At 42.6% G+C, this 22,484-nt stretch overlaps 1 protein-coding gene across 4 annotated transcripts in view; it reads right to left on the reverse strand.

The window, feature by feature from the left end:
- epha10 (EPH receptor A10) overlaps window positions 1-22,484 on the reverse strand; it is a 187,061-nt gene that overhangs the window by 39,790 nt on the left and 124,787 nt on the right. For all 4 annotated transcript variants that reach the window (XR_012590760.1, XM_074614597.1, XM_074614596.1 and 1 more), the window contains exon 6: window positions 3,820-3,944. Coding sequence is in view for 3 of the 4 variants with exons in the window: in XM_074614597.1 (XP_074470698.1) it covers window positions 3,820-3,944 (125 nt within the window). In the remaining variant the exon portion in view is untranslated. The remainder of the gene's footprint in view (window positions 1-3,819; window positions 3,945-22,484) is intronic.

The raw sequence follows: 22,484 nt of genomic DNA on the forward strand, positions 1-22,484 counted from the left end.
AGCAACATTTCCTCTCCATCTCTGAAAAGCTTTGCCGATATTGTAAGACTCTTTTTGACAAGTTTGTCTTAACGCTAATGTCGCATTCACACCAAGAGCACTTTACTCACGCGAGTTGGACCGCCGGCATCATTTGTGTTCATTCGCGTTAGCCGCACGAGAGGAGAAGGGGCTTGTCTCCAGAGATACCAAAAACTTTTATTTCCACCATTTCCGCCATCAAACACGAAAGAAATAACCACTGTTGCGGAAGTCAACAACATGGAAAACCAAACGCCATCGTGCCTGGGTCACATCTGCGCGTCGCTACTGCGGTATGAACCCAAAATAAACAGATTGTGCTGTGTGCAATAGACGGATCAAAATGATGCCGAAATAACAACATAATGATGTTTATTTGTAAAAAGTCTGAATTCATGCTTTGTCAGGTCTGTCTGCAAGACGACAAGCAAACAACTTTTAAAATGCTTGTTTTCTGAATGGAGTTCGGATCGATCAGTGCCGGACTATGCAGCTGCTCCATCAACACTCAGGATAAAGTCATCTAGACATAAATACAGCAGCAACGTTGTTGTTTATACCGTAGACAGTATGTGATGTATACACATACATTTATACACTTAGTTTCGTCCAGTCTCTGTACAGATATGAGGTTCTATCATAGCTCTGGGTGACCACAAACAGCTACAATGTTTTTTTCATCCATCTCTGATTCAACAACGTCACGACGTCATTGATGACAGGAGGAGAATCTCAACGCTGATGGGCTTCGTCGACACAGCGACAAAAAGTTGTGTCTATTCGCCTCTTGATTCACGTTGACTTTGTATGTAATCCTGCCACACGAAAAGCTCGCTTTGCACTTGATGTGAACGTACCTTAACACTAGCGGTCCCTGAGAGTGAGTGACTGTACATATTACTTGTATTTTCTTCAGCCATTGTTAAAAAAATAAGCCAACAAAACCTGCTAGCCAGCGTTAGGTAATGTGTTCAGAGAATTATTTTGCCTCCACCTACAGTATGTCCTGCCCACAGGTAGGCTATACATCATCATGTTTGCAGAAAAGATGTCTATAGTCATAATGAAAGTGTGTTTTTGAATGTGCACAATGCTACTTGCATGATCCTTATTGATTTTTTTTTAATGTCCAAGAATAGCGTTACACGAAGAGGGGATAAAGAAAGCAGAACGAACGTCAGAGTGTAAGACGCAGGCAGAATGAGACAAAGAGAGCTTAACTGAGAGAGAGAATGGCAGCTAGCTACTCTATAATGAGTGGCCCCTGTGGAGTGAACTAATATAGTATGTGACACAGAGAAGAGATGGACAGAGGAGGACGGAGAATAAAACAAGTGGTGGGAGGAAAAACAACAACGGAGTCAGAGATGACGCTTCGTAATATGAAGTTATGAATAAACCGGTGAATTAATCATGATTAGTCATCACCATTGTTGGTCATTACTGCGGTCGACAATGTGTGTGATCCAGATTAAACACATTTAAATAAGTCAGTGTTATCAAATGTTTAACAAGTGATTTAAGAAATATCAGTAGGCACTGTGTGGGCCCATAAATAAATGATAAAAAAGAGAAGGAGGAGAAAGGCGATGCACTGACTAAGCAAAGCTATATTTCATACTTTAATAGGCTCTTTGCTGCAGTGTGGTTGTATTGCCTTTTCATTTCATGGCCTGTCACCAATTTCCCTGTCTCACTCTCAGTTATTCTCCATCTATCCTTTACTCTCTCTCTCCATTCATCCGCCTCCCTCATTCTGCTTTTCTCCACAACGCCTCTTTATTCATTTATTTCTATCACTGTGCTCTTACAAGCATCTTTCCACCAAGTCATCTGTCCCTAATACCCTCTCTAACCTTTTCTCTCTCCCTCAGTTATCACACAGGCACATCATTCTTTCAAAATGTACTGTATACCTCTTGTTATCTCCTCTCTTTCCTCACCCATCCCTCCTCTAAATCTTCCCCTCTTTCCCCCCCCCCCCCTAAAGCCGTGGGAGTAGATCAGCGAGGCGCAGGGCTTTATTAAATATGGTGAAGCATAGAGAAGAGAGGGAGGTGTGAAAATGGGTGCGAGTGTGACACAGCCCAACACATAAAGACCTGGCGTTGCCAGAGGAAAAAAACGCAGCGTATGAAAATGGAAGAAGTGTGAGCGTGACAGCTGCGGTTTACGTGCATGACAGATTTACTGTGAAGACTATGGCTTGTTGACGGGGCGGCCACAATCTGACTAAGTGCTGTGTTAAATGAGCGTGATGAGGCCGATGAAATTACAGTGGTTATCCATAAAAGCAAAAGAAAATGTGGCAGTAATACGGATTCAGGGTTGAACATAATTGGGCCTTGAAATGCACTAAAAAAAGATGTGATTTTTTTTAACCACACCTCAGTAGTTAGCTGTTCAAGACAATTATTTAATCTCATGGAAAGGGTTGTAAAAATAACACCTCTGATTGGTCCTCACACAACAACAGTCAGTATATCACTTTCCTTAGTTCACTTTTGTGGTCAGTTTCTACAGATTCTCCTTAAACTTTTCATGTGCTGATGCTCAAGTCCGATGCTGATATTTGAGAGTTTAAAATAGAGATGCACCAATCCGACCTTTTCAGTCCCGATAACAATATCTGGGCTTCGGGTATCGCCTGATACTGAGTACCAATACGATACCAGTAGGGATGCACCGATACCACTTTTTTTCAGACCGAGTACAAGTAGAAGTACTTACATTTGGGTACTCGCCGATACCGAGAACCGATACGAGTACTTCTTGGTGCCAAAAGACACTTGTTAACAGCCAGCTGGAGGGTGTGAGCGACACATGGCAGGCTGGGGAGTCCCGCATACGAGGCGGTGTGCCACGACCTACTCTAGGTCGGCTTGGAAAGGCTCAGGGTGAAGGTGCTTCCCTGGGGCCGTGGCCAAAGTGTCACCGGGGCGGACTGTCCTTAGTGCGCCCCAACCGCCGGGGCTCGGCCCACGTAAAAGGCGCCAGGGGTCTGCGGCGATGTCTGCAACCCACCCGACCCTTCTTGAAACATGGACCAAGGAGTCTAACGCACGCACGAGTCAGAGGGTGCAAGCAAAACCTCGTGGCACAATGAAAGTAAGGGTCGAGGTGGGAGTCATTTTGCGAGTACGAGTACATGAGCACATGAGCACAGAATCAGACCCGATACCCGATACTGGTATCGGTGCATCCCTAGATACCAGTGTTTAATTAATAAGCTATATGCCTCACATCGGCCGTGGTGTAGTTCATTTATAGCCTAATAAGCTTTTTACTTCTGGTGATTGCATTCACGCTTCAAAAATCATAAAAGTGGTGTTTATTTCTGAAGATTATCTTGCTGAACAAAATGTGTAAGTATCATAAAGGTTTGTTTGCTACAGAGCTTATTTTCTACAATAATCCAAAACGCAATGGACAACTCCCGTTGGCTATCTGTCGAAGGAACCAGGACGATGCTAACTTCCTGGTTGGCCTACAAAAAAATACCTGGAGCACTCTATACTAAATCACTGGAGTATCAGTTGTCATTGCTCTCTGGTAGACAAAACTATGTAATGACGACACAGTTTCCCCATTTACCTCAAACATATCTTTGGCATTTCTGCACTGCATATTCTTGTTACTTCGCGACCCCCACATGCACTAATAGTGATAATAAAATTGGCCTATAATATTTTTTTTAAAAATAGCTACTGTATATAGAAGTATTGGTGAGTGATGTAGCAGAAAAACAGCAGTGAAAAACAATGATGTGGTCAGATTGTGATGTACCAGTGTATTTACCTTCTCATAGTATTTGACCTCATACTCGGTGCGGCTGATGTTTGGGTAAGACGGCTGCCTCCACACCAGGGTCATGCTCTTCTGCTCGATCTTCTCCGCTCGCAGCTCGCTGATCAGAGATGGTGCTACAAAGACGAGAAGAGAGAAAGAAGAGAGATGAGTTTGGGGATTCCAGTCTCATTCAATATAAATTCAACCCTACTACTCTCCTGTATTTCCAGTTTTTACACCAAGCTTGACTGCGTGGGCAAAGGTCAAGGGAGGAGTACGGTCAATTCTCTTTCAAGGAGGATATTGTGCCAGAAAGCATACAGTATGCCCTACTGTATTCATCTGATGTGAGAGAGCAAAAGAAGGAGCAAACGTGGATTATGGGAATAAGAGGACAGTTGGGGGGGAAGTCCAACAGGGATGTAAGGAGAGGAGAGGAACAAAGGGAGTGAAAGAACAAGGACAAGAGTAGGTAACAGAGAGGTAACGGATTAATTATTGAAGCCGAGCTGTGTCAGAGCAGACAACTTCATCGCACTCCATGAATGGGCAAACACTGCGTACGTTTCTTTGTCTGTTTCAGTGTGTGTGTGTGTGTGTGTGTGGCATTGACCAGAGCCCGGGTCGGTACATTGGGACTGACAATAGATCAATACAGATATGGATTGACTGACAAGTCTGTATCGACACGAGACTAACGGATGGAGACGCTCTTAATCTGGACTCCCCTGTTTTCCTCTCCGAGTCTCTGCAATTAAACTGACCTCAGAACTTTTTCTGACTCAATCTAGGAGAGCGGCAGTGAAATTGATCCTGACAGATATTTCATCTCTTATTGATCACAACAGAGGGTAAGCAAAATTGAAGATGAATTATACCGTACTAAAGCCCTCCAAAATGTAGATGTGGTGTGTAATGACGCGGGCACGCTGAGCAAACAATCACATTACTGAGGAAAAAGACCAGTTCTTTGTTTCTCTGTCAACAAGTGACAGGCAGCACATAGTAGGATACTCAGCAAGCACCACCCACTCTTGCTTAAGTGCTAATTATGCCATGTATAATGAAGTAGCTAAATGGGTTGTCACTCCAAACTCCTAAGGAAAATAAAGGGGTGCAGTTAGCTTCGTCAAAAGGCCTTTATGTTTGGGAGGAGCGCTGCCATTAAGAGCATTAGAGTTAAGTTTAGTGGCAGGGGAGAGGAAGGGGTGTTTCCTGTCATCTCTTTTTATACTGGATGATAATTATTGCTGTTTTTCCACTTACTTAAACGCCTTTCAATATAATTCCAAAATAAATGAGCCTCAGGATTTTCTTTTTTTCATTTTAAGATGATATAGTTGCAGAGTATACGAAAAATAATAATAAAATAAAACAGCAGAGAAAAAAAGAAAAAAGTAGATCAAATAACTGATAACATGAAATATAAATTCGTAGGATACAGTTGACAGATTAATTCAAGTTAGAGGATACATTATACCAATAAAGAAAGAAACAACAACCGGGTAGCAGAGATACACACACGCAATCGTCTTACGTTGCGTTCACACCAAGAGCAAAGCGAATTTTCGCCTCGCTTTAATCGTAAGAGTTGGACTGTCGGGGTCGTTTGTGTTCATACATATTACTTGCTCCATAGATGCCAACAACTTTTCTTTCCACCATCAACCGTGGAAGAAATAACCACTGCTGCTGCTTTGTACATGTTGTGGAAATCCCAGATATGTAGGAAAACCAAACGCCGTCGTGTTTGGGTTCATAACATCACCCGGCGGTGCTGTGTGAATTTCAACGAGCTGTATTCACATACAGTGCCATTGCACTGATTGTATCTAGCAAGCCACACGTTGCTTCTGCGGTATGAACCCAAAATAAACAGACTGCGCTGTGATTTAATTGCAATAAACAGATCAAAAGGATGCCGAAATAACAACATCATGATGTGGATTTGTAAAAAAGTCTGAATTCATGCTTTGTCAGGTCCGTCTGCAAGACGACAAGCAAACAACTTTTAAAATGCTTGTTTTCTGAATGGAGTTTGGATCGATCAGAGCCGGGCTATGCAGCTGCTCCATCAACACTCAAGATAAAGTCATCTAGACATAAATAAGGCATCGACATTGTTGTTTATACCGTAGACAGTATGTGGTTTATACACAGAGTTTCGTCTGGTCTCTGTACAGATATGATGTACTATCGTAGCTCTGGGTGCCTGCAAACAACCACAGTAAGTTTGCCCTCCATCTCTGATTCAACGACATCAGGACGTCAGTGTCGACAGCAGGAGAATCTCAATACTGATAGGCTTTAGTGACACAGCGTCACGTGAATTTCTTGCTTTAGTTGAAAAATGTCAACTCACGCAAATAGGTGAATGATGCGAATCACCCATTTTCCATGTGTTTCTTCAAAGATATGAACTTGATGTTTCATTTCATTCATCCATTTGGATATAATAAAATCATCTTTTAACCAATTTCTTGTAATTTGTTGAATTATTTCTACCTTTATTACTAGGAATCCTTGGGACTTTCTACGGCATTGAAGTCCCTTTTTCCTCATTTCTTGCCATTTCTTTCTGTCCCTGATTCCCTTCCCATTTGTCTTCTATCCTTTCTCATTCTCCCCTCGGTCACCTCATCAGTTGACGGCTCCTCTTCCTTGCTCATCTCTTCCCTGACCTTTAACCATCAATTCATCTCTTTCCTCTGTGAAAACAGACACACTAATGAATATGTTCTGCCTGTCACTCACACACGAGAGAAACTATGTGAACACACACAAGTACTCCACATACATACATACACACAGAGACACACACACAAAGCATCTGTGCAGCTCCTTCAGTCCTCCTCTTCAACAGTGGGATAATGCAGTCATTTTAGGCGGCGGATCAAAGACACACTCGATCTGTCTCTCACTGTCCATCTCCATCTGTCTTGTTTTTTTGATGTTCGAAAATACAGGTATTATCCATTATTCATGGTGACTTCTGTAGATGTTTGTATCACCGCATCTATCATTGCATTTTATGGCTGCCCAATCAGGCTGAATGGAGGAGGAAGAATTCCCAGGCACTATGATAGACCAGCATGTGTGTGACTGCGTGTGATTGTATCTCAACTTGTGTACAGTAGGAATGTAGCTCTGTCCTTACTTAAAAAAAAAAAAAAAAAAAAAGACTCTAAAATCTAGTGAGCAGGTTAACAATTCAACATGACATTTTTATTCATTTAATAATAATAAATCAATTGGATCCATTGACCTTGAGCCTTTGCATGTAGTCGTCATTGTGCCATCTCTATTCAGACTCATTTTTATACTGATTATGATAATGCATTGTACTCATTTCAATTTATTTTTATATAGTGTCAAATCGTAACAGAAGTTATCTCAAGATGCTTTCTATAATTATATTCTAATATTATATTACTATGTAGTGCACAGATGAGATGGGCAGGTGGACAAACATAAAAGAAATTGAGGAAAAGAAAAAGGAGCTACGTAGTAAGAAGAAGAGTGAAAGGAACAGACACCCCTGCTTTCTCAAAGTCCCTGCCACCCAAACACAAAGAGAACACAACCTGCTCTCCCCCATCTACAACTGCAGGCTATTGGACTGGTGCTGGCCTCCAAACCAACCATCACAGCTCAATCTGACACATAAAAACACAGGTGAGCAGGAGTTCACTATTGATACAAAGACACACACAAAATCCCCTCAAGGCTCAAATACAAAAGGAATACACCGGTTAAAGTGATGTTTCCACCTCATTCCTCCAACAGATAAAAAGAAGAAGGCTCTAACATAGTAGCAGTATCCAAACTCAGAGTACAACTTCTAAATCTTTGAGGCATTCAGTGTATATGATGCAGTATGCAACATGTTTCATATCTAGTGCAGTGCCCGTTCAGAGCGCGTGCCCGTCCAGAACGGGCTGATTGCTTGGACCCCAGAAGTGTTGCTTGCAGCGTTGTCAAGAACCGTGATATGGCTGCTTGTAACCGCCAAGTGTGAAGATGATTGGATGAACAGTTCTCGAGATATGCGAAGGACAATCATACATAAATACACAGATAGAGCTTCCGTCCTTTATAGTTAGATAATGCTGCTACAGCGCCACCTATTGGCCAAATTGCACCATATTTGCCATGGTCACTGATACATCATATCTACACACGTCCACCAAATGTGGTCCCAATAGCAAAAAGTGTTCAGGAGATATGAAATTTTTTTGTAATACAAGCCCTGCTCACAGCAATTGAGCTAACTTTGAGGGCCAAAGCATAAGCAATAATAATAAGCAAAACTGTATGGAACAGCAATCAACTACAAGAGTAGCAAAAATATCAGATTTGGACACAATTCAAAATGAATAGATAGAATCGTCTGGACAAAAAAAATCCAGGGAAAAAATAATTTTGTTTATGAGACTTATTGTTCAAAAATGACATCGTAAGTTCATTGGTATAGCGCCACCATCTGGCCAAATTGCACCACATTCGACACTGCACTCCCTTGGGTCCCCAGCAATACACCCGCCACGTATGAAGTCGATCAGATGAGCGGTTCTCGAGATATGCGAAGGACACACAGAGATCTTTATGGTTAGATGTGTGACCTTTCCTAAGGCCCGAAAAGCTTTGTAGCTTCTAAAACATATTTTATCATGACATTATAAAGAAATATGCACCGTATAATCTACAACAGTGATTCTGAAAGTGGGGACCCCCAGGGGTCTGTGGCGCGCTGTCAGGGGGTCCGCGAAATAATTTGCTATAAATTATAAAATTGTGCTGTATCGTTAAAAAGGACATATCTCCAGATGGGGACCATTTGCACCAATAAAACAAGAATATTGTGTCAATTACTCACACCCAGTTTAGCTGTGGGACAATAGAAACTCTGATATGATTGTGACACATCACTTCAATCTGTCATGAATCAGTCACTTCACTCAGGGCGCAACGAGAAGAAGTCACAAAGAGGGATGCAAAAGGTCCGATCTTTTAGGAACCATCAACTTCACTATTTAGATTTGTCCCCATTACTCACAGAATTTGCCTTCTAACATCCCTTGTTTCAATAATATGTGTGTATCTGAGAGGAATTTGGACACAACTATGGATAAACGGTTACTATGTGGATATAATAGTTTCCAAGACACACACACACACAGAAGCCCAGCTGGCAGAAGTGTAGATACTGAGCGCCCACCACTTCAACACGCACAGCAAACACAGAGTGTACGGCAGCAAATGGCGGGTAGTGTTGGTTTTTGGCGTTGTGTCGGAGAGGAAGAAATCGATGCAGACTAAAATGGCTTTTGCACTCACACATGTACACAAAAACAAACACACACACAATTGCACAATGAATTTCGCGAGTAATATAGAAGAGGTGATGGCCTTGTGGGCAATAAGCCTCTCCAGCTCTGCTGTGGAAGTACGCGGCAGACGTTTTCAAAGCCTCATCATACAGCAGAAATCATATGGCAGACACACTGATAGGCACTCGTCACAAAGACACACAGCTCCTGATAAGATCCAGTATGAAAGCTTTGCTGTACACACAGCAATCACTGCTAGAGATAATGATCTATAGACTTCAAAGGGAGGCAATGATGAGAGAGAAAAAAGGGAGGCATAGGGAAGTATAATAGATGAAGTTTGGCACAAAATGGCAAACAGGCAGCACACAGCTGTACCTCTCAGTGATTAAAACTTCCACAGGCTGTGAGGACAAGCCAGGACCGGGTATCATTTAGGTTTTATATCAGTTCCAGTTTTTGTTGAATCCGAACTGTTGATGCATTTCTACGCCCTTGACTCAAACTCAAGGCCAGACAACACTCCCAACTTGTCAAATATTGCAGATTGGTCAGAGGCCCTACGCGTCAAACTATGGCACTCTAGGTACCCCTCTAGCATCAGCTTTGGACGTGTCAGGGACGGCGTGTCAGTTTCCGCTTGTTACATGCATCGAGTCTTTTCAAAATAAACTTCCAACAAAAGTTTACTTAGTTTTTAGGTTTACTTACGCAACAAAACTACTTGGTTAGACTTATGAAAGGAGCGTGGTTTGGCTGTTTGTTATGTAAAATAGGTATGTTTGTTACGTAACTGCAGTACTTAAAGCTGGGGTAGGCAAATATTATTTTTTAAAAAAGTTATTTTTATAAAACAGTCACTATATCCTGACAGTAGTGCATGAGACAGGTAATCTGAAAAAATAATGTGCCTGTGCCCTCCCATGCTCCTAACGGCATCTGCAAGATTTCACAGACCGGAGGAAAACAGCCAATCAGAGCCGAGCTGGAGCCTTGCCGTCTCTGAGCAGCTGTCAATCACTCACAAACTCGGTCAAACGGTCAAACTAGGCAGCACTAATCCAATATGAATCAATATACTGTTACTGTAATGCCTATTTCTTGCATAAAACATTTTCAGAAACATCTGGTAGTGTACTGTTTAGCTGTAAAATGAGAAAGTTTGTGACCCAGCAGCCATGTACAGATCAGTTGAGGAAACAAGAAAGCACCGCCCACCAGCCGGAGTAAACTTTCTCATTTAGATAGATTTTCTAAAGCCTGAAAACAGAGCCATGAGGAGGTGCAGAAGTCTACTTTTCTCTCAGAACACTTGAATTACAATATGCTGAAAGGTTATTATGGACATTCTGCCTACTGCTGCTTTAAGTTGCTTCTCTTAAATCATGAACGCTACTGGGAGCATTAAAAAATGAGTTCCAATTCAGACCCGGTTTACAATACCCAGTCCTGCAGACATTGGGGGTTACAGCATGTGGCGGCTCTGTGCTCAGGTCTCTATGGCAGGTAGATCTATGAACAGACTGCGGCACAAAATGGCAGCCGCTGCTGTGGGCTCTCGCATCCGTGTGTACAGAGGCAGCTGAGGTGCAACTGGCATCTCCGTGTCGTTATCAAAGGAGACAGGCATGAGGAGCTGCTCTCCCCAGGGGGGCGTCGGCACAGGCAGGGCTGAACATCTCGCAGTCATTCTTACTTTTCCCACTTTCTCATCCTCACTTCTACGGGTCCTCTCTTTCTTTCTCTCTCTCTCCTCATCTCTCCATTTCCCCCCCAACACAGCTCCGTCTCCATCTCTGTTCTCGGGGGAATCCGCTGTTCCCCGCAGGCCTGTTTGTGCCTCTGCTGAGATGACATCCATCTTGTCAGGAGGGGGGGTTTTCATTGTTCTACTTCTCGCCACCTCCGCCTCCCGTGCAACTTTACACGCTCCAGTGTGCCTTTGCATATTAAAGAGCGAGCGGGCTGCATGATGGTAGAGATTGTGTAGCTATACATTGTATAGGCGGGGGATGATTGAGAGAGCTGTATCTGTCAGGCCTGTTCGTATTCAAAGGGTTAATCGGAAGCAAGAGCGCCGTTCCCTCTGGGCACAGCACCGCTGGCGTCTACCTGGGGTTAAACGGATAGTGACTGACAGCGGAGGAGTGGGAACATTTAGTTTCTTTTGCTTGGGCTGTCCCTGGGGCTTTTTATACACCTACTGCCACCAGCATTTCTGTCAGCGGTTCCAAACTCCCAGTGGAGCGCGCATTTGCATGTGCATCTCTTTAATAAAGTCATTTAAGTTTCAAACGGCCGAGTAGTTGCGTGGCTAACTTTTTCAAGTATGTTCCTTCATTTTAACTTGACAGTAGCGTGTGCCTAAAGTTTTGATCAATTCAAAAAGCTTATCGAGAAGTGAATAATGTACCACTGCATTTATTGTCGCTGGATTTCACTCAGACTTTCAAATATCCTGCTGACAGACACTTGATAATCTGAAGCCAGAATCCACACCTGCAGACTTTCGACTATCATTTGTGTGGAGAAATACTGCAGGATCCTTTCAGACGGAAACCATAAAGCAATGCATTCCTCGTACTGATTGAATTAAAAGGTTTTCAGCAGCTCTTTGATGTAAGAAAAAAAGAGACGGCATTGCAGGAATACATCTAGCTGTGCTTAATAGCATAATACAATATCATGGTGTGGGCAAGATACAATATTAGAGCTTTAAAGGATCCTATTAAGGGATTCAAATACAGCTTTTATCACAAATTCTTAATGTTTCTTTCTTTAACCCCCTGAGACCGCTTTTACCCGACCAACTTCACTGTCTTTCAGAGGCTCTAGTTTTATGCATGTAGTATACATGTGTTATTTCTGCCTATTCTAAAATGGTGTATTTGAATATTTCTGCATACTAGGGTCCCTAAATAGTCTTGGAATTACATAAATTGGGTACCACTGTAAAGCTGAGACTCTTTTGGATCAAATGAGCCCAATTGTATTCATGTATGATGATGCCATTTCATTGTAGTGAGGCCATTTCAACAAATGACCTGTGGTGACCTCTAGGATAATCACAGCCTCATGAAACTCTACAACCACAAACTAGAGACCTAGAGCATTCAGAGGATGGATGGCTTTCCTCGGTAGGATTGACAATAAGGGGGTTTCTGAGCAGTTTCCAGAATAGAAGTGCCCGCCATCCAATTGCCGAAAAATGCAATTCTTGCAGAAATCCCCAAATGTCAAAAGTTTTAACTTGAAAGAAATGACTAGAAGAATTTGACACACAGTGCTGAGCTGCATCTCAAATTAATCTTCAGCTTCTCAGCTTTCAGATGATTTACACCACTTCTATGTGACATATACTGTTGACCTGCTATCTCCCCCTAAAGACCTACCTAAAAAAAAGACAAAAACGAGTCTATTGTGGGTCTGAGAAGGTTAAAGTGAATCACTATGAGATCTGAAAGGTTGACGGCTAAAGTAAGCTGGCATAAACTTTTTCCACATCTTTAATTCCACCATTCACCAGGTGGTCATATGTGCATGCATGTGATTGCGTCCTAATCTAATGATGTTGTATCTAAGAGCAGCTACCCCCGCCCAGGTCTCACTATCTTGCAGCGGGACTCGCTGTTTCAATCTGCGGCTATCGGCCTGACCCAGCAGTGGTACGCTATCTGGCAACCTGTCCCCCCGCTTGCCACTCGGTCTAATCTGCTCTACCAGCGTCCAACCGCCTCGACGCCTCATCCCAAACGCACACAATTATTCTGCTCTGCCCCAAATAAGCAAAGTAGGAGCGTCAGAATGTCAGAAAAAGCAACAGTAGGAAAGGAAAAATGATATTACCCAGGATCATGCTTCAAAGGCGAGGGGAGCAGATGCAGCCAGAGACAGGTATTATCTGAGGTTATTATCAGAGGGAACACACACACAAATTGGGATGTTTTTGTCTGTGAGGGGGAGGAATGGCGCAGGGAAGACACCTGCATAGGGCACATTTCCATCTAAACTACAAGATTATATGTTGCAGGGATCTGATCCACCAATGTGTGTGTGGAGTGAAAGACCAGAACAAGTAAGCGAGACTAAGTCTCTCGCTGTAGAACGTATTCAAAAAGGGCCCAATCAACATAATCCAGCTGTGCAAAAACACCATGTCCTGAATAGAAGCTTTCAGTGACACATTTATGCACATACATGCAATTTAAGTCAGACAAGAGGACGTATGGTCATAATAGAGGATGCTTTTTTAAGAAAAAGACAACATGAGGACCTGCTGGATGTCAAAAAACCACCTATTACCTGCTAGCTCAGACATTACTGCTTACAAATCTGTCAAATCCCACACTCTCACCAGGGGAGAGAGCGACGAGGGCCGGCTTGCTTAAACTGCTCTTGACAGCTGCTCACTGACTGATTCTGAACACTCTTCAGGCCCAGTGTGCTTTAGCCTAAAGGCAGAGGCATGGTCTGATCACGACACATCCGTCAAGCCAGACAGACTCGGCCCGGAGCCTTGAACAAATAAAAACACAGAACACACACACACACACACACACACTTGCAGAAACACACGCATATAGAGGCTGCTGACCCAAACCAGCTGCAGGAGATTGGCTGAGAAGGTGAAGAAAGCTCTATCTGCCCTGACAGACATGCAAAGGAGAGCAAATGCATGCACACACACACACACACACACACACACGCTCACATCTCTACATCCTCTTTCCTTTAGTTCTGACAGAGTGCAAGTTAAACATGTTTAAAGAGAGAGATCTCATATAGTGCATACTAGGTTTGGAGAATGCAGTGCTGGAGGAAGTATTCAGATCTTTTCAAAACAGAGGAAATACTGGGTGCTCTTGGTTGTAAAGTAGTAAAACTCTAGGTGAATGCAAGGTACTTTAACTTTGATATGTCCAAAAGGCATTTTAACTACATCCTTGACTTGGTGCGAGTGTGCCTCAAGTAAGTGGTGTTCCTTATCAAATCCGTAAATTCTAATTTTGGTTGAAGTATGTATGTTTTAGCGTCAAAATGCTATTTTTCCAAGCCCTTCTAAAACTGTTTTCCCACGTGGCCCGACCAAGGTTTCAGCATGATGATGTTGCGACTAGGGCTGTCTGTACCCACGAGTCTCCCCTTTACAGACATGCCCACTTTATGATAATCACATACAGTTTGGGGCAAGTCATAGTCAAGTCAGCACACTGACACACTGACAGCTATTGTTGCCTGTAGGCTGCAATTTGCCATGTTATGATTTCAGCATATTTTTTATGCTAAATGCAGTACCTGTGAGGGTTTCTGGACAATATTTGCCATTGTTTTGTGTTGTTAATTGATTTTCAGTTATAAATATATATACATTTGCATAAAGCAAGCATATTTGCCCACTCCCATGTTGATAAGAGTATCAAATCTGCCTTTATGATACATTTTGAACGATACAAAATTAACTAATTTGCGATTAATCGTGATTAAATATTTTAATCAATTGACAGCCCTAAAAAATAGCAATACTGCAATAAAAAAATTGTAATTACAAGTAAAAGACTCTAAAAAAGGAAAGTGGACTAGTAAATAAGCCGTGAAATAAATAAAGGGGAGTAAAAAGTACGTAGTAAAAATGAGCAATATTAGCCTCTGAAATACTTCTACTCTCAGTAGTAGCTGTATAAGTAGCATGACGCAGAAATACAGTAACTATATGCAGAGATCAAGTAAAGAATAAAAGATCCTACTGTTAAATGTTAAATGATATCGTATGAAAGCTGATGAATACTGAGATGTTGAAAAAAAAGTATAAATATACAGTCTTGCACAAAAGCATACTATATGTATTGTTTTGAAGACAGCTGATGTAAAAGAGGTGTGTTTGTGTCTGTGTTGGTCTGATGAGCTGAACTGTCTGTCACCCACCTACTGTTGTGTCAGAGAGGAGTACGCTGTCATTCACAAAGACAGCTGCATCTCCGCACAACTTTCTCTCTCTCTTTCTCACAGCGGGGCGCCCTCCCCTGCCCTCTCCTCCCCTCCCATCCCCTCCAGCAACAAAACAAAGATGGCACGCACACACAAACACAGCCGAGCTCTCTCAACAGAATCACGATAAAGACCTCACAGGGTATTAGACGGAGAAAATGACAGATGATTTTGAAGTTTGAACTTTTCTTTCTAGTCTCTTCGCGACGATAAGAGTTTGTGTTTTCTCCCCGATTCTCTCCCCTCCCGGGTTTGGCAAAAAGGAGTTCATCAAAGACGGCCCTCGAGCCTTGTACAGTACTCTGATTATGAGGATAGCATTTGTGTATGTGTGTGTCATCAACTATCTCAAAGCTTTGTTTTTGTTCCTAAGTGATGCCATAATTCCCCGAACAACCAGAAACAGCCTGTAAATCCACATACAGAGCACACATACTAAAGACCCTGAGAGTGCCTCTTCATAGACTCCAATTATAAGCCAAGAGGTAGGCAATTAAAATTCCCATCACAGGGTGAAAAAGCGTCTTAAGTGGCTGGGCTATAGTCCTGAAAAGTAGCTTGATGACTCTATTCATTTGGTGCCTGCTGAAGCTTCACCTTCCCATCACTTCTAATTAAGGAGGCAAAGAGGATCCAAACGCCTCTCTGCAGAGGGCTGGAGGCGGGGATGGTGGGGGGGGGAGAGGAGGTGGAGCGGCGTGAGAGAAAAAAGAGAGGGTATTAGAAACTAAATGACAAAGAGTTTTGTACGTTGACAGTTGAGGAGCTCATTCAGTGGAGGAATGACGAAAATAAATAAATTACCTGACAGTTTTCCTTTCTGTCACGATGCAGTGAAGGTGTGATCCCGAATTAATTCAGGCTCAAACTTATAAATATTCAAACAGTCAAGCTGAAGCGTCTGCTCAGAAGTCAACCAGAGTTCTTAGAAAATCATGAGGTGTTACATGGAGAGTCAGAGGCAACTTCATCGGTCTGTTTAGTCTCTCTTCTCATCATTCCAACACCCAATAGATCCTTTGACGCTACATGAATACCCGGCAGTGGCCATCGTGCGTCCGTATGTGACAAGTTGGTAATGAGAACTGCGTTAAATGACACACGAAATGTCCTTAAAAGATGCATGCTATTTATACGCCTTCCCATGAGATCACGTTGAGTAGGATTATAAATGCAGGACTTCTACTGGAGTGGAGTAATGGAGTATTTCCACATTGCATACTTGAGTACTTTTACTTAATGATCTGAAAACGTCTTCCACCATTGATTCTACCACATTCCCCCCAATTTCTCCTTCCCTCAACTTTACAACTTTATTCTCCTGTATTCATACACTATATATATATATTCTGTGGAGTTCCTCTCACTCTTGCTCCCTTGTTAATCTACACGTCTTCGACTCTTTATGTTCCTGTCTTCTACTTCCTCCCTTTTATCTCAAGACCTTACTGTCCTCCTCTCATCTCCTGACTTCTATCCACACACAGGAACTTGTAAATGTGCTCCGTATTTCATTAAAGCACCAGAAAAGTTCAGACAAAAAAAAAAATTTCCACTGTTTGCACTCGTTTCGGAAGAAATACATGTATTCTCTCTTTCGCTCTTCACCGCATGCCTCCTTCTTTCCCCCCTTTACACCCAGAAGACATCCTGCTCACAATGCTACACCTCTCCCCATCCCTCCACTTCTATATTCACCCCTCTCTGCTCTCCTCCCTTTATGCATCCACCTCTCAGGGCCACGCATGTAACTCCGCGGGGACCGGCCATCTAAAGCCCGGCCGGTAATCCTCTCAGGATATTGAAATGCCAATCCTTCCTCCTCCCTGACCCGCACCTCCACCCCATCTCTGCAGCCTTCCTGCATCCCTCTCTTCTTCCCTTCCTCAGCTAAAGCGCTTTGGATGTACCACTGGGGGGGCCAAGACATTCAACCCAAGTGTGTTCTGATCACACACACACACACACACACACACACACACACACACACACACACACACACACACACACACACACACACACACACACACACACACACACACACACACACACACACACATATACTGAACGATGCAGAGGCAAGATGTCATTATCCTATCTTCTCTTGCCCGTACACAGATCAAGCGTGAAGCAATGCACAGAGCTTATTGCATGCAAGCACGGTGAAGCATGCACATGCCGTCATATACGTATGGTCTGGTGCACGCAAAGCAGACACACACACACACACACACACATATATATATGCATCCCTAATCCACAGCAGGATAAGGGGCCCCATGAGCTCAGGGCAAACCTGATCCCCACATTTACCCGGCCCATGCCCCATCTCATCACGCAACTCCAGTCATGTTTCTATCCCCCTCTCTCCGCTTCCCTTTTATCCATCCAGCCATCCTTGACACACCGTGCAAAAACTCCCCCCCCCTTCCCCTCGGTGGCCTGGAGAGTCCTGATAAAGCCCCCATCTGCCTGGGAGAAATCCACCCCTCCACTGTGCATGTGCAGGCATTCGGCACGAAGAGACGCTTTGAAAGAATTCAATTTGGATTCGGATTTAATGTCACTAGATTTAAAATGCTCTTCATCCACTAAGACAGAAAATCTCAGTATATGCATTGATGTAAATTGACCCTGTGTGTCTATTAGGGGGTGGGGAAAAAATGTATCGCAATTTTGGGGTTTCACACAATGTCAGGAAAAGCAGAGTGAGTCATATATTTGACTTCAGGACATCTCTGACTACATACAAGCTGAAAATCAAACATTTTTAAGTCCCTAGAAGTGTATGAATACAATTTTTCCCCATGGTCTAGTGTTAAAACAAAAATCTCAATAAATCGTAATATCTAATCGTAATACTTGTAGAATCTCAATACTTAAAAATCGCAGTACATATCGAATCCGCACCCAAGTATCGTGATAATATCGAATCGGGAGAAAGATGAATCGTCTAAGCCCTAGTGTCTATGTGTGCGGTTGTTTTTTTTTGGGCCATAATATAGCACCCGTTAGCACCTTCTCTCCCCGACTCAGACTGTAGCCTTAAATCCTCAGGCTTTCTTGGCCCACAGCTGCCAGCTAAACCACACCACCCGCTGCTAACAAGCATACCGTGCCCGGAGAAACAAATATAGTACAGTAAGAGAAGACGGGGAAAAGAGTTGTAGAGAGGATGGAGAGAAGCAAGAGAGGTGAGGAGGGAGAGGGCAGCTGTGATTATGTCAAGACATGTGGCGAGTTAAAAAGGGGAAGATGGTGGAAAGAGTGGTGGTGGATGAAGTGGCAGGACGAGGAAGGAGGGAGAGAAATTACCATCTAAGAATAGTGAGGTTATGGGGAGAGCAGGAAAGGATAAGGAGGGGGGAAATGAGCAAGGAAATAGAAGGTAAAAAAAGAAGAGATCGGAACACAGAGGGAAGGGAAAAAAAAGCAAAAGGTAATAAAGAGATGATGAGGTGGCTGGAGAGAAAGGGTGTGTGTGTTAGCTTTGTTCCACATCCCTGCTGGAGTATTCATAAAGGTCAGTGAGTTTTGATGGTGTAAAGTCGAGGTGTGGAGGCTCACATGCACATGTACGGACACAAGGTTGAGGTCTGTGTAGGGATGTTTTTTCAATTTTCTGGACCTGACCTGGCTGCACAGGGTTTCCCATGACTGGGTGAGCTACCTCACTTCACAGTTCACAGAGACTCTGATCACTCCCACCCGGCACTATGGTCTCTATTGAAAATCTATTGGGATCATACACACAGAGTACTTATGGATTTAATTCGAGGCAGTAGATGCTAAAAGTGGACAAAAACGTTATGGGTCTGTCCCTGTTTCTCTGATAGTTTTGGTTGTCTCCCATGGCAACACATACCAAATGCTGAGATGTCAGACTTCAGAGTGAAAGTAGAGCTCATGTTTATGGATAAGATATGGATTAGAGATGCAATTTTGTTTCCTTTTTTTATTGATATTTTGGTAACACTTTCTATGACGCCCATGTCTATAATGCATCATACACATAATGTATTATAATCTGCTTATAGCACGGTATAATTATAGATATAAGCGCTCATAAATGTCCATAATGCTTTATATATATATATATATATAATAATCATAACACATTATAAAGCATTTTATAATTACTTATAGGTCAAGTATCATAGCACTTCATAATTGCTGGTCACTCACTGACATTTTTTATTGCAAGGATCATAGTGTATTATAATTCCCATAGTTGTAATACATTATGATGTTTCTATAATGCATTATAACAACTGTTATATTGGCTTATAATGTGGTTGTAAGTTACTCTAAGTGGTCATTGGGTGCTCTAAATAAAGTGAAAAACTAGCATTAAATCTATGCAAGAACAACACACAAAACGTAAAATGTAATACTTAAACAATGAGCACTTATGACATTATAATGGATTAAAATGTTTTATGATTATGGTTATAAAGCATTATGGGTAATTATGAGTGCATAGAACTATAATTATACAGTGTTGTAAACAGATTATAATGCATTATAAGTGTGTTTATAAAAGTCATAGAAAGTGTTACAGATTATTTTTTATTAATGGAAATGAAATTAGACATTGTGCATTTTATGTGTGTACATGGGTCACAGTCTTATGTGTCTCTGGATGTGCATAAGTGGCTTTAAATTTGCTTTGAATTTTTGTATACCTTTACCTCTCCTGTGATTCACTCTGTTTGCTGATGTTGCTGCTTTGACACCTGAATTTCCCTCTGGGGATTAATAAAGGTCCATCTTATCTTATCTTAAAGTGGCAGTGCAGTCAGTAAATAGTCTTGTGCAGGATATTAGCATTAGCAGCTATGCAATAGTGCAGTGCAGGTAAGGTACCAGTGTTATAGTCCTAAACCTGCTGTGTTTTGACAGATTGGTCCAACCTCACATGACCCTAGGGGAGAGCTGTCCGTAGAGGACAGCAGGCAGGTTTACGTGACCTTTAGTGTGTTAGCTGTTGATCTGAACCATGCTCTGCTGGTCTTGTGTGGAAACCACAGGTCTTCTAACAAAAGCTGACATGTAACTGGTGAAGTCAGGAAAGGTAAGACAAGACACACGTTAAGTAATTCTAAAGCACATTTCAAAATCCGTCTTTCTTAAAGCTCTGTCTGTCTCCCTCCCTCGCTCTCTCTCTCTCTCTCTCTCTCTCTCGCTCTCTCTCACGCAGGCAGCATTAAACACCCCACACCAAATGTCAGTCTAAATCCTCCCTGACACAGAAAGTCTTCTGAAGCCCCTGCAAACACACTCCCCTAACCCCTTGTCCAATCCCTCTGGATGACACGGTTAGCGGGACAACTCACACCCTAATACCCCATAATAACCACACATCAACGCCACGGTAACTGCTGACAAGACAGACAGACAGACAGAGAAGGGAGGGGGGGGGAGTAAAAGGGAGAAAGGTTGAAAGAACTGTGAGGACAGGAAAAATAATCACCACAGGTCTGTCCTTTTCTCATATAGTGTCCCTAACCTTGGAGCTCAGGGGTTTTGGGCTCGCTAAATCCCTTCAGGGAGCTGGAGACGGCCAAGTTGTAGCTTGTTAGCGTCAGCCGGGCTATCACACATTTCAAGTGATGTCACATAAAAGGGGTCAAGTATAGGGATGTCAGGAGAACCGATACTTCGGTACCAAGTCGATGCCAAAATTCTGAAAACGTGACGGTACTTTTTTTCTACAGTACCGCAAGATCCTTGGGACGATAGAAAATGTGATTGGGACACAGTAAACTCATTATCGGCACGTCCCTGGGACGCACCCTATTGTTTCCTCCGATAATGCTACATTGCGAACAACAAATCCAGCCGGTATGCAGCACAGTCCTGCACGGAGCCAACAGCTAACATTGACTAGCTCTCGTCCTGTTCATGTCAACACAAGAGGTGTCATATTAAGTTGCATTCAGGCTCTTTGCAGGAAAAACGAGTAACGGGTGAAGGTAAAAACTAACGTTATCACGGTGTGTTCAAATGTAATCTTGTAAAATGTAGTTTTCTGAAAACTATTTTATGTTTTAACCAAAATCTGGTGCGTTTTTTTTTGGGCAGTAGTGAATGCATTTATCGTACTCTGGTGCAGAATGAAACAACCGGTCTGAGACCGTTTCCATGCCAACCCTAGTATGGTTGATTGCGATGAGAAAATAATCCGACCCAATTGCAGGAGGTGAACCAAAACGTGGGGGATTATGGGCTGCCTGCATGGGCATTTGTTGAGATGAACACAGGTTAACAATCAACATATTATTGACAATCTGGAGCCTTAACCGAAGGCATTTGTTCTGAACCCTTTCCAAATGTGTTTGGTAGGAACACCAAAGCAGGATTACTGCCAGTATCACCAAATGTATCTGCGGCGCGTTCTGCTCCATGTTGCTCGGTTAGTGTTTTCTCCGCGCTTGTTTATTTCTGTTTTCTTGTTATTTTCCAGCGCCAAATTTCGGACCAATTGGAAAGATTTCTGCGAGTACATTTCCGGCCCTGCTCCTTCGTACATGCCCGTCAGCAAATACGTTTAAATGCCTCAGCGCCGGCTTTTTTGGTGCACCAAAACAGACTCAAATACAAAAGTGAACACTGGATTTAATTTGTCAGGTGGCCAGAAATTCAACTAAAATACATGACCATGATGTTCTGTGCCTGCAGGATGCATAAGCAGGCAAATATTTGTTAAAGAGTTGGCTATAAAATCTTCTTGCATTGGTAGTCAGTATTTCTGAGCCTGTTTTTGTCTTTCTGGCCCAAAGTGGTCAAATACTGCTTAATGCAGCTTCAAGTTTAAAACTACTATTAGTGGAATGAAAGCATGGTGAAAGAGGTTACTAAAGAAGAACGATTCTCTGCAAAACAAAATAAAAATTCTAGTAAAATACTGCAGTCTCAAATTCAGAAGAGCGATATCAACTCTAACCACGTCACTGACCACAGCACAGAGATCGGGTGCACACGAGGCTACACACACACATAAAGCTGTCCTTTAGCCTCTCACTCACCCTATGAGGTCCAGATGTCCAGATGTTACTCTTACATAACATTAACAGTTGGCCAACAAGAGAAACTGGGCCACTGGGAAGCACATTCATTATAAATACTCTCAACACCAATCTCCTTAAAGCTACCATCTCTGTACACACAGAGGCACAATCTCAGTCACGACAACCTCTTACTTCCTCAAAGGTTACTATAAGGAACTTTTAAAAACAGAGCATTTCAGACAGAGGGTGTAAATAGGTGCTGTAGCACAGCTGGTATGAGAAAAATAGAGCGTTTTTTCAGCATTAAAGTGTGTAAACATGTTCAAGTAGAAACCCAAAATACAATGAA

The sequence above is a fragment of the Sebastes fasciatus genome, chromosome 17 (genome assembly GCF_043250625.1).
Source record: "Sebastes fasciatus isolate fSebFas1 chromosome 17, fSebFas1.pri, whole genome shotgun sequence".
Lineage (NCBI taxonomy): Eukaryota > Metazoa > Chordata > Actinopteri > Perciformes > Sebastidae > Sebastes > Sebastes fasciatus.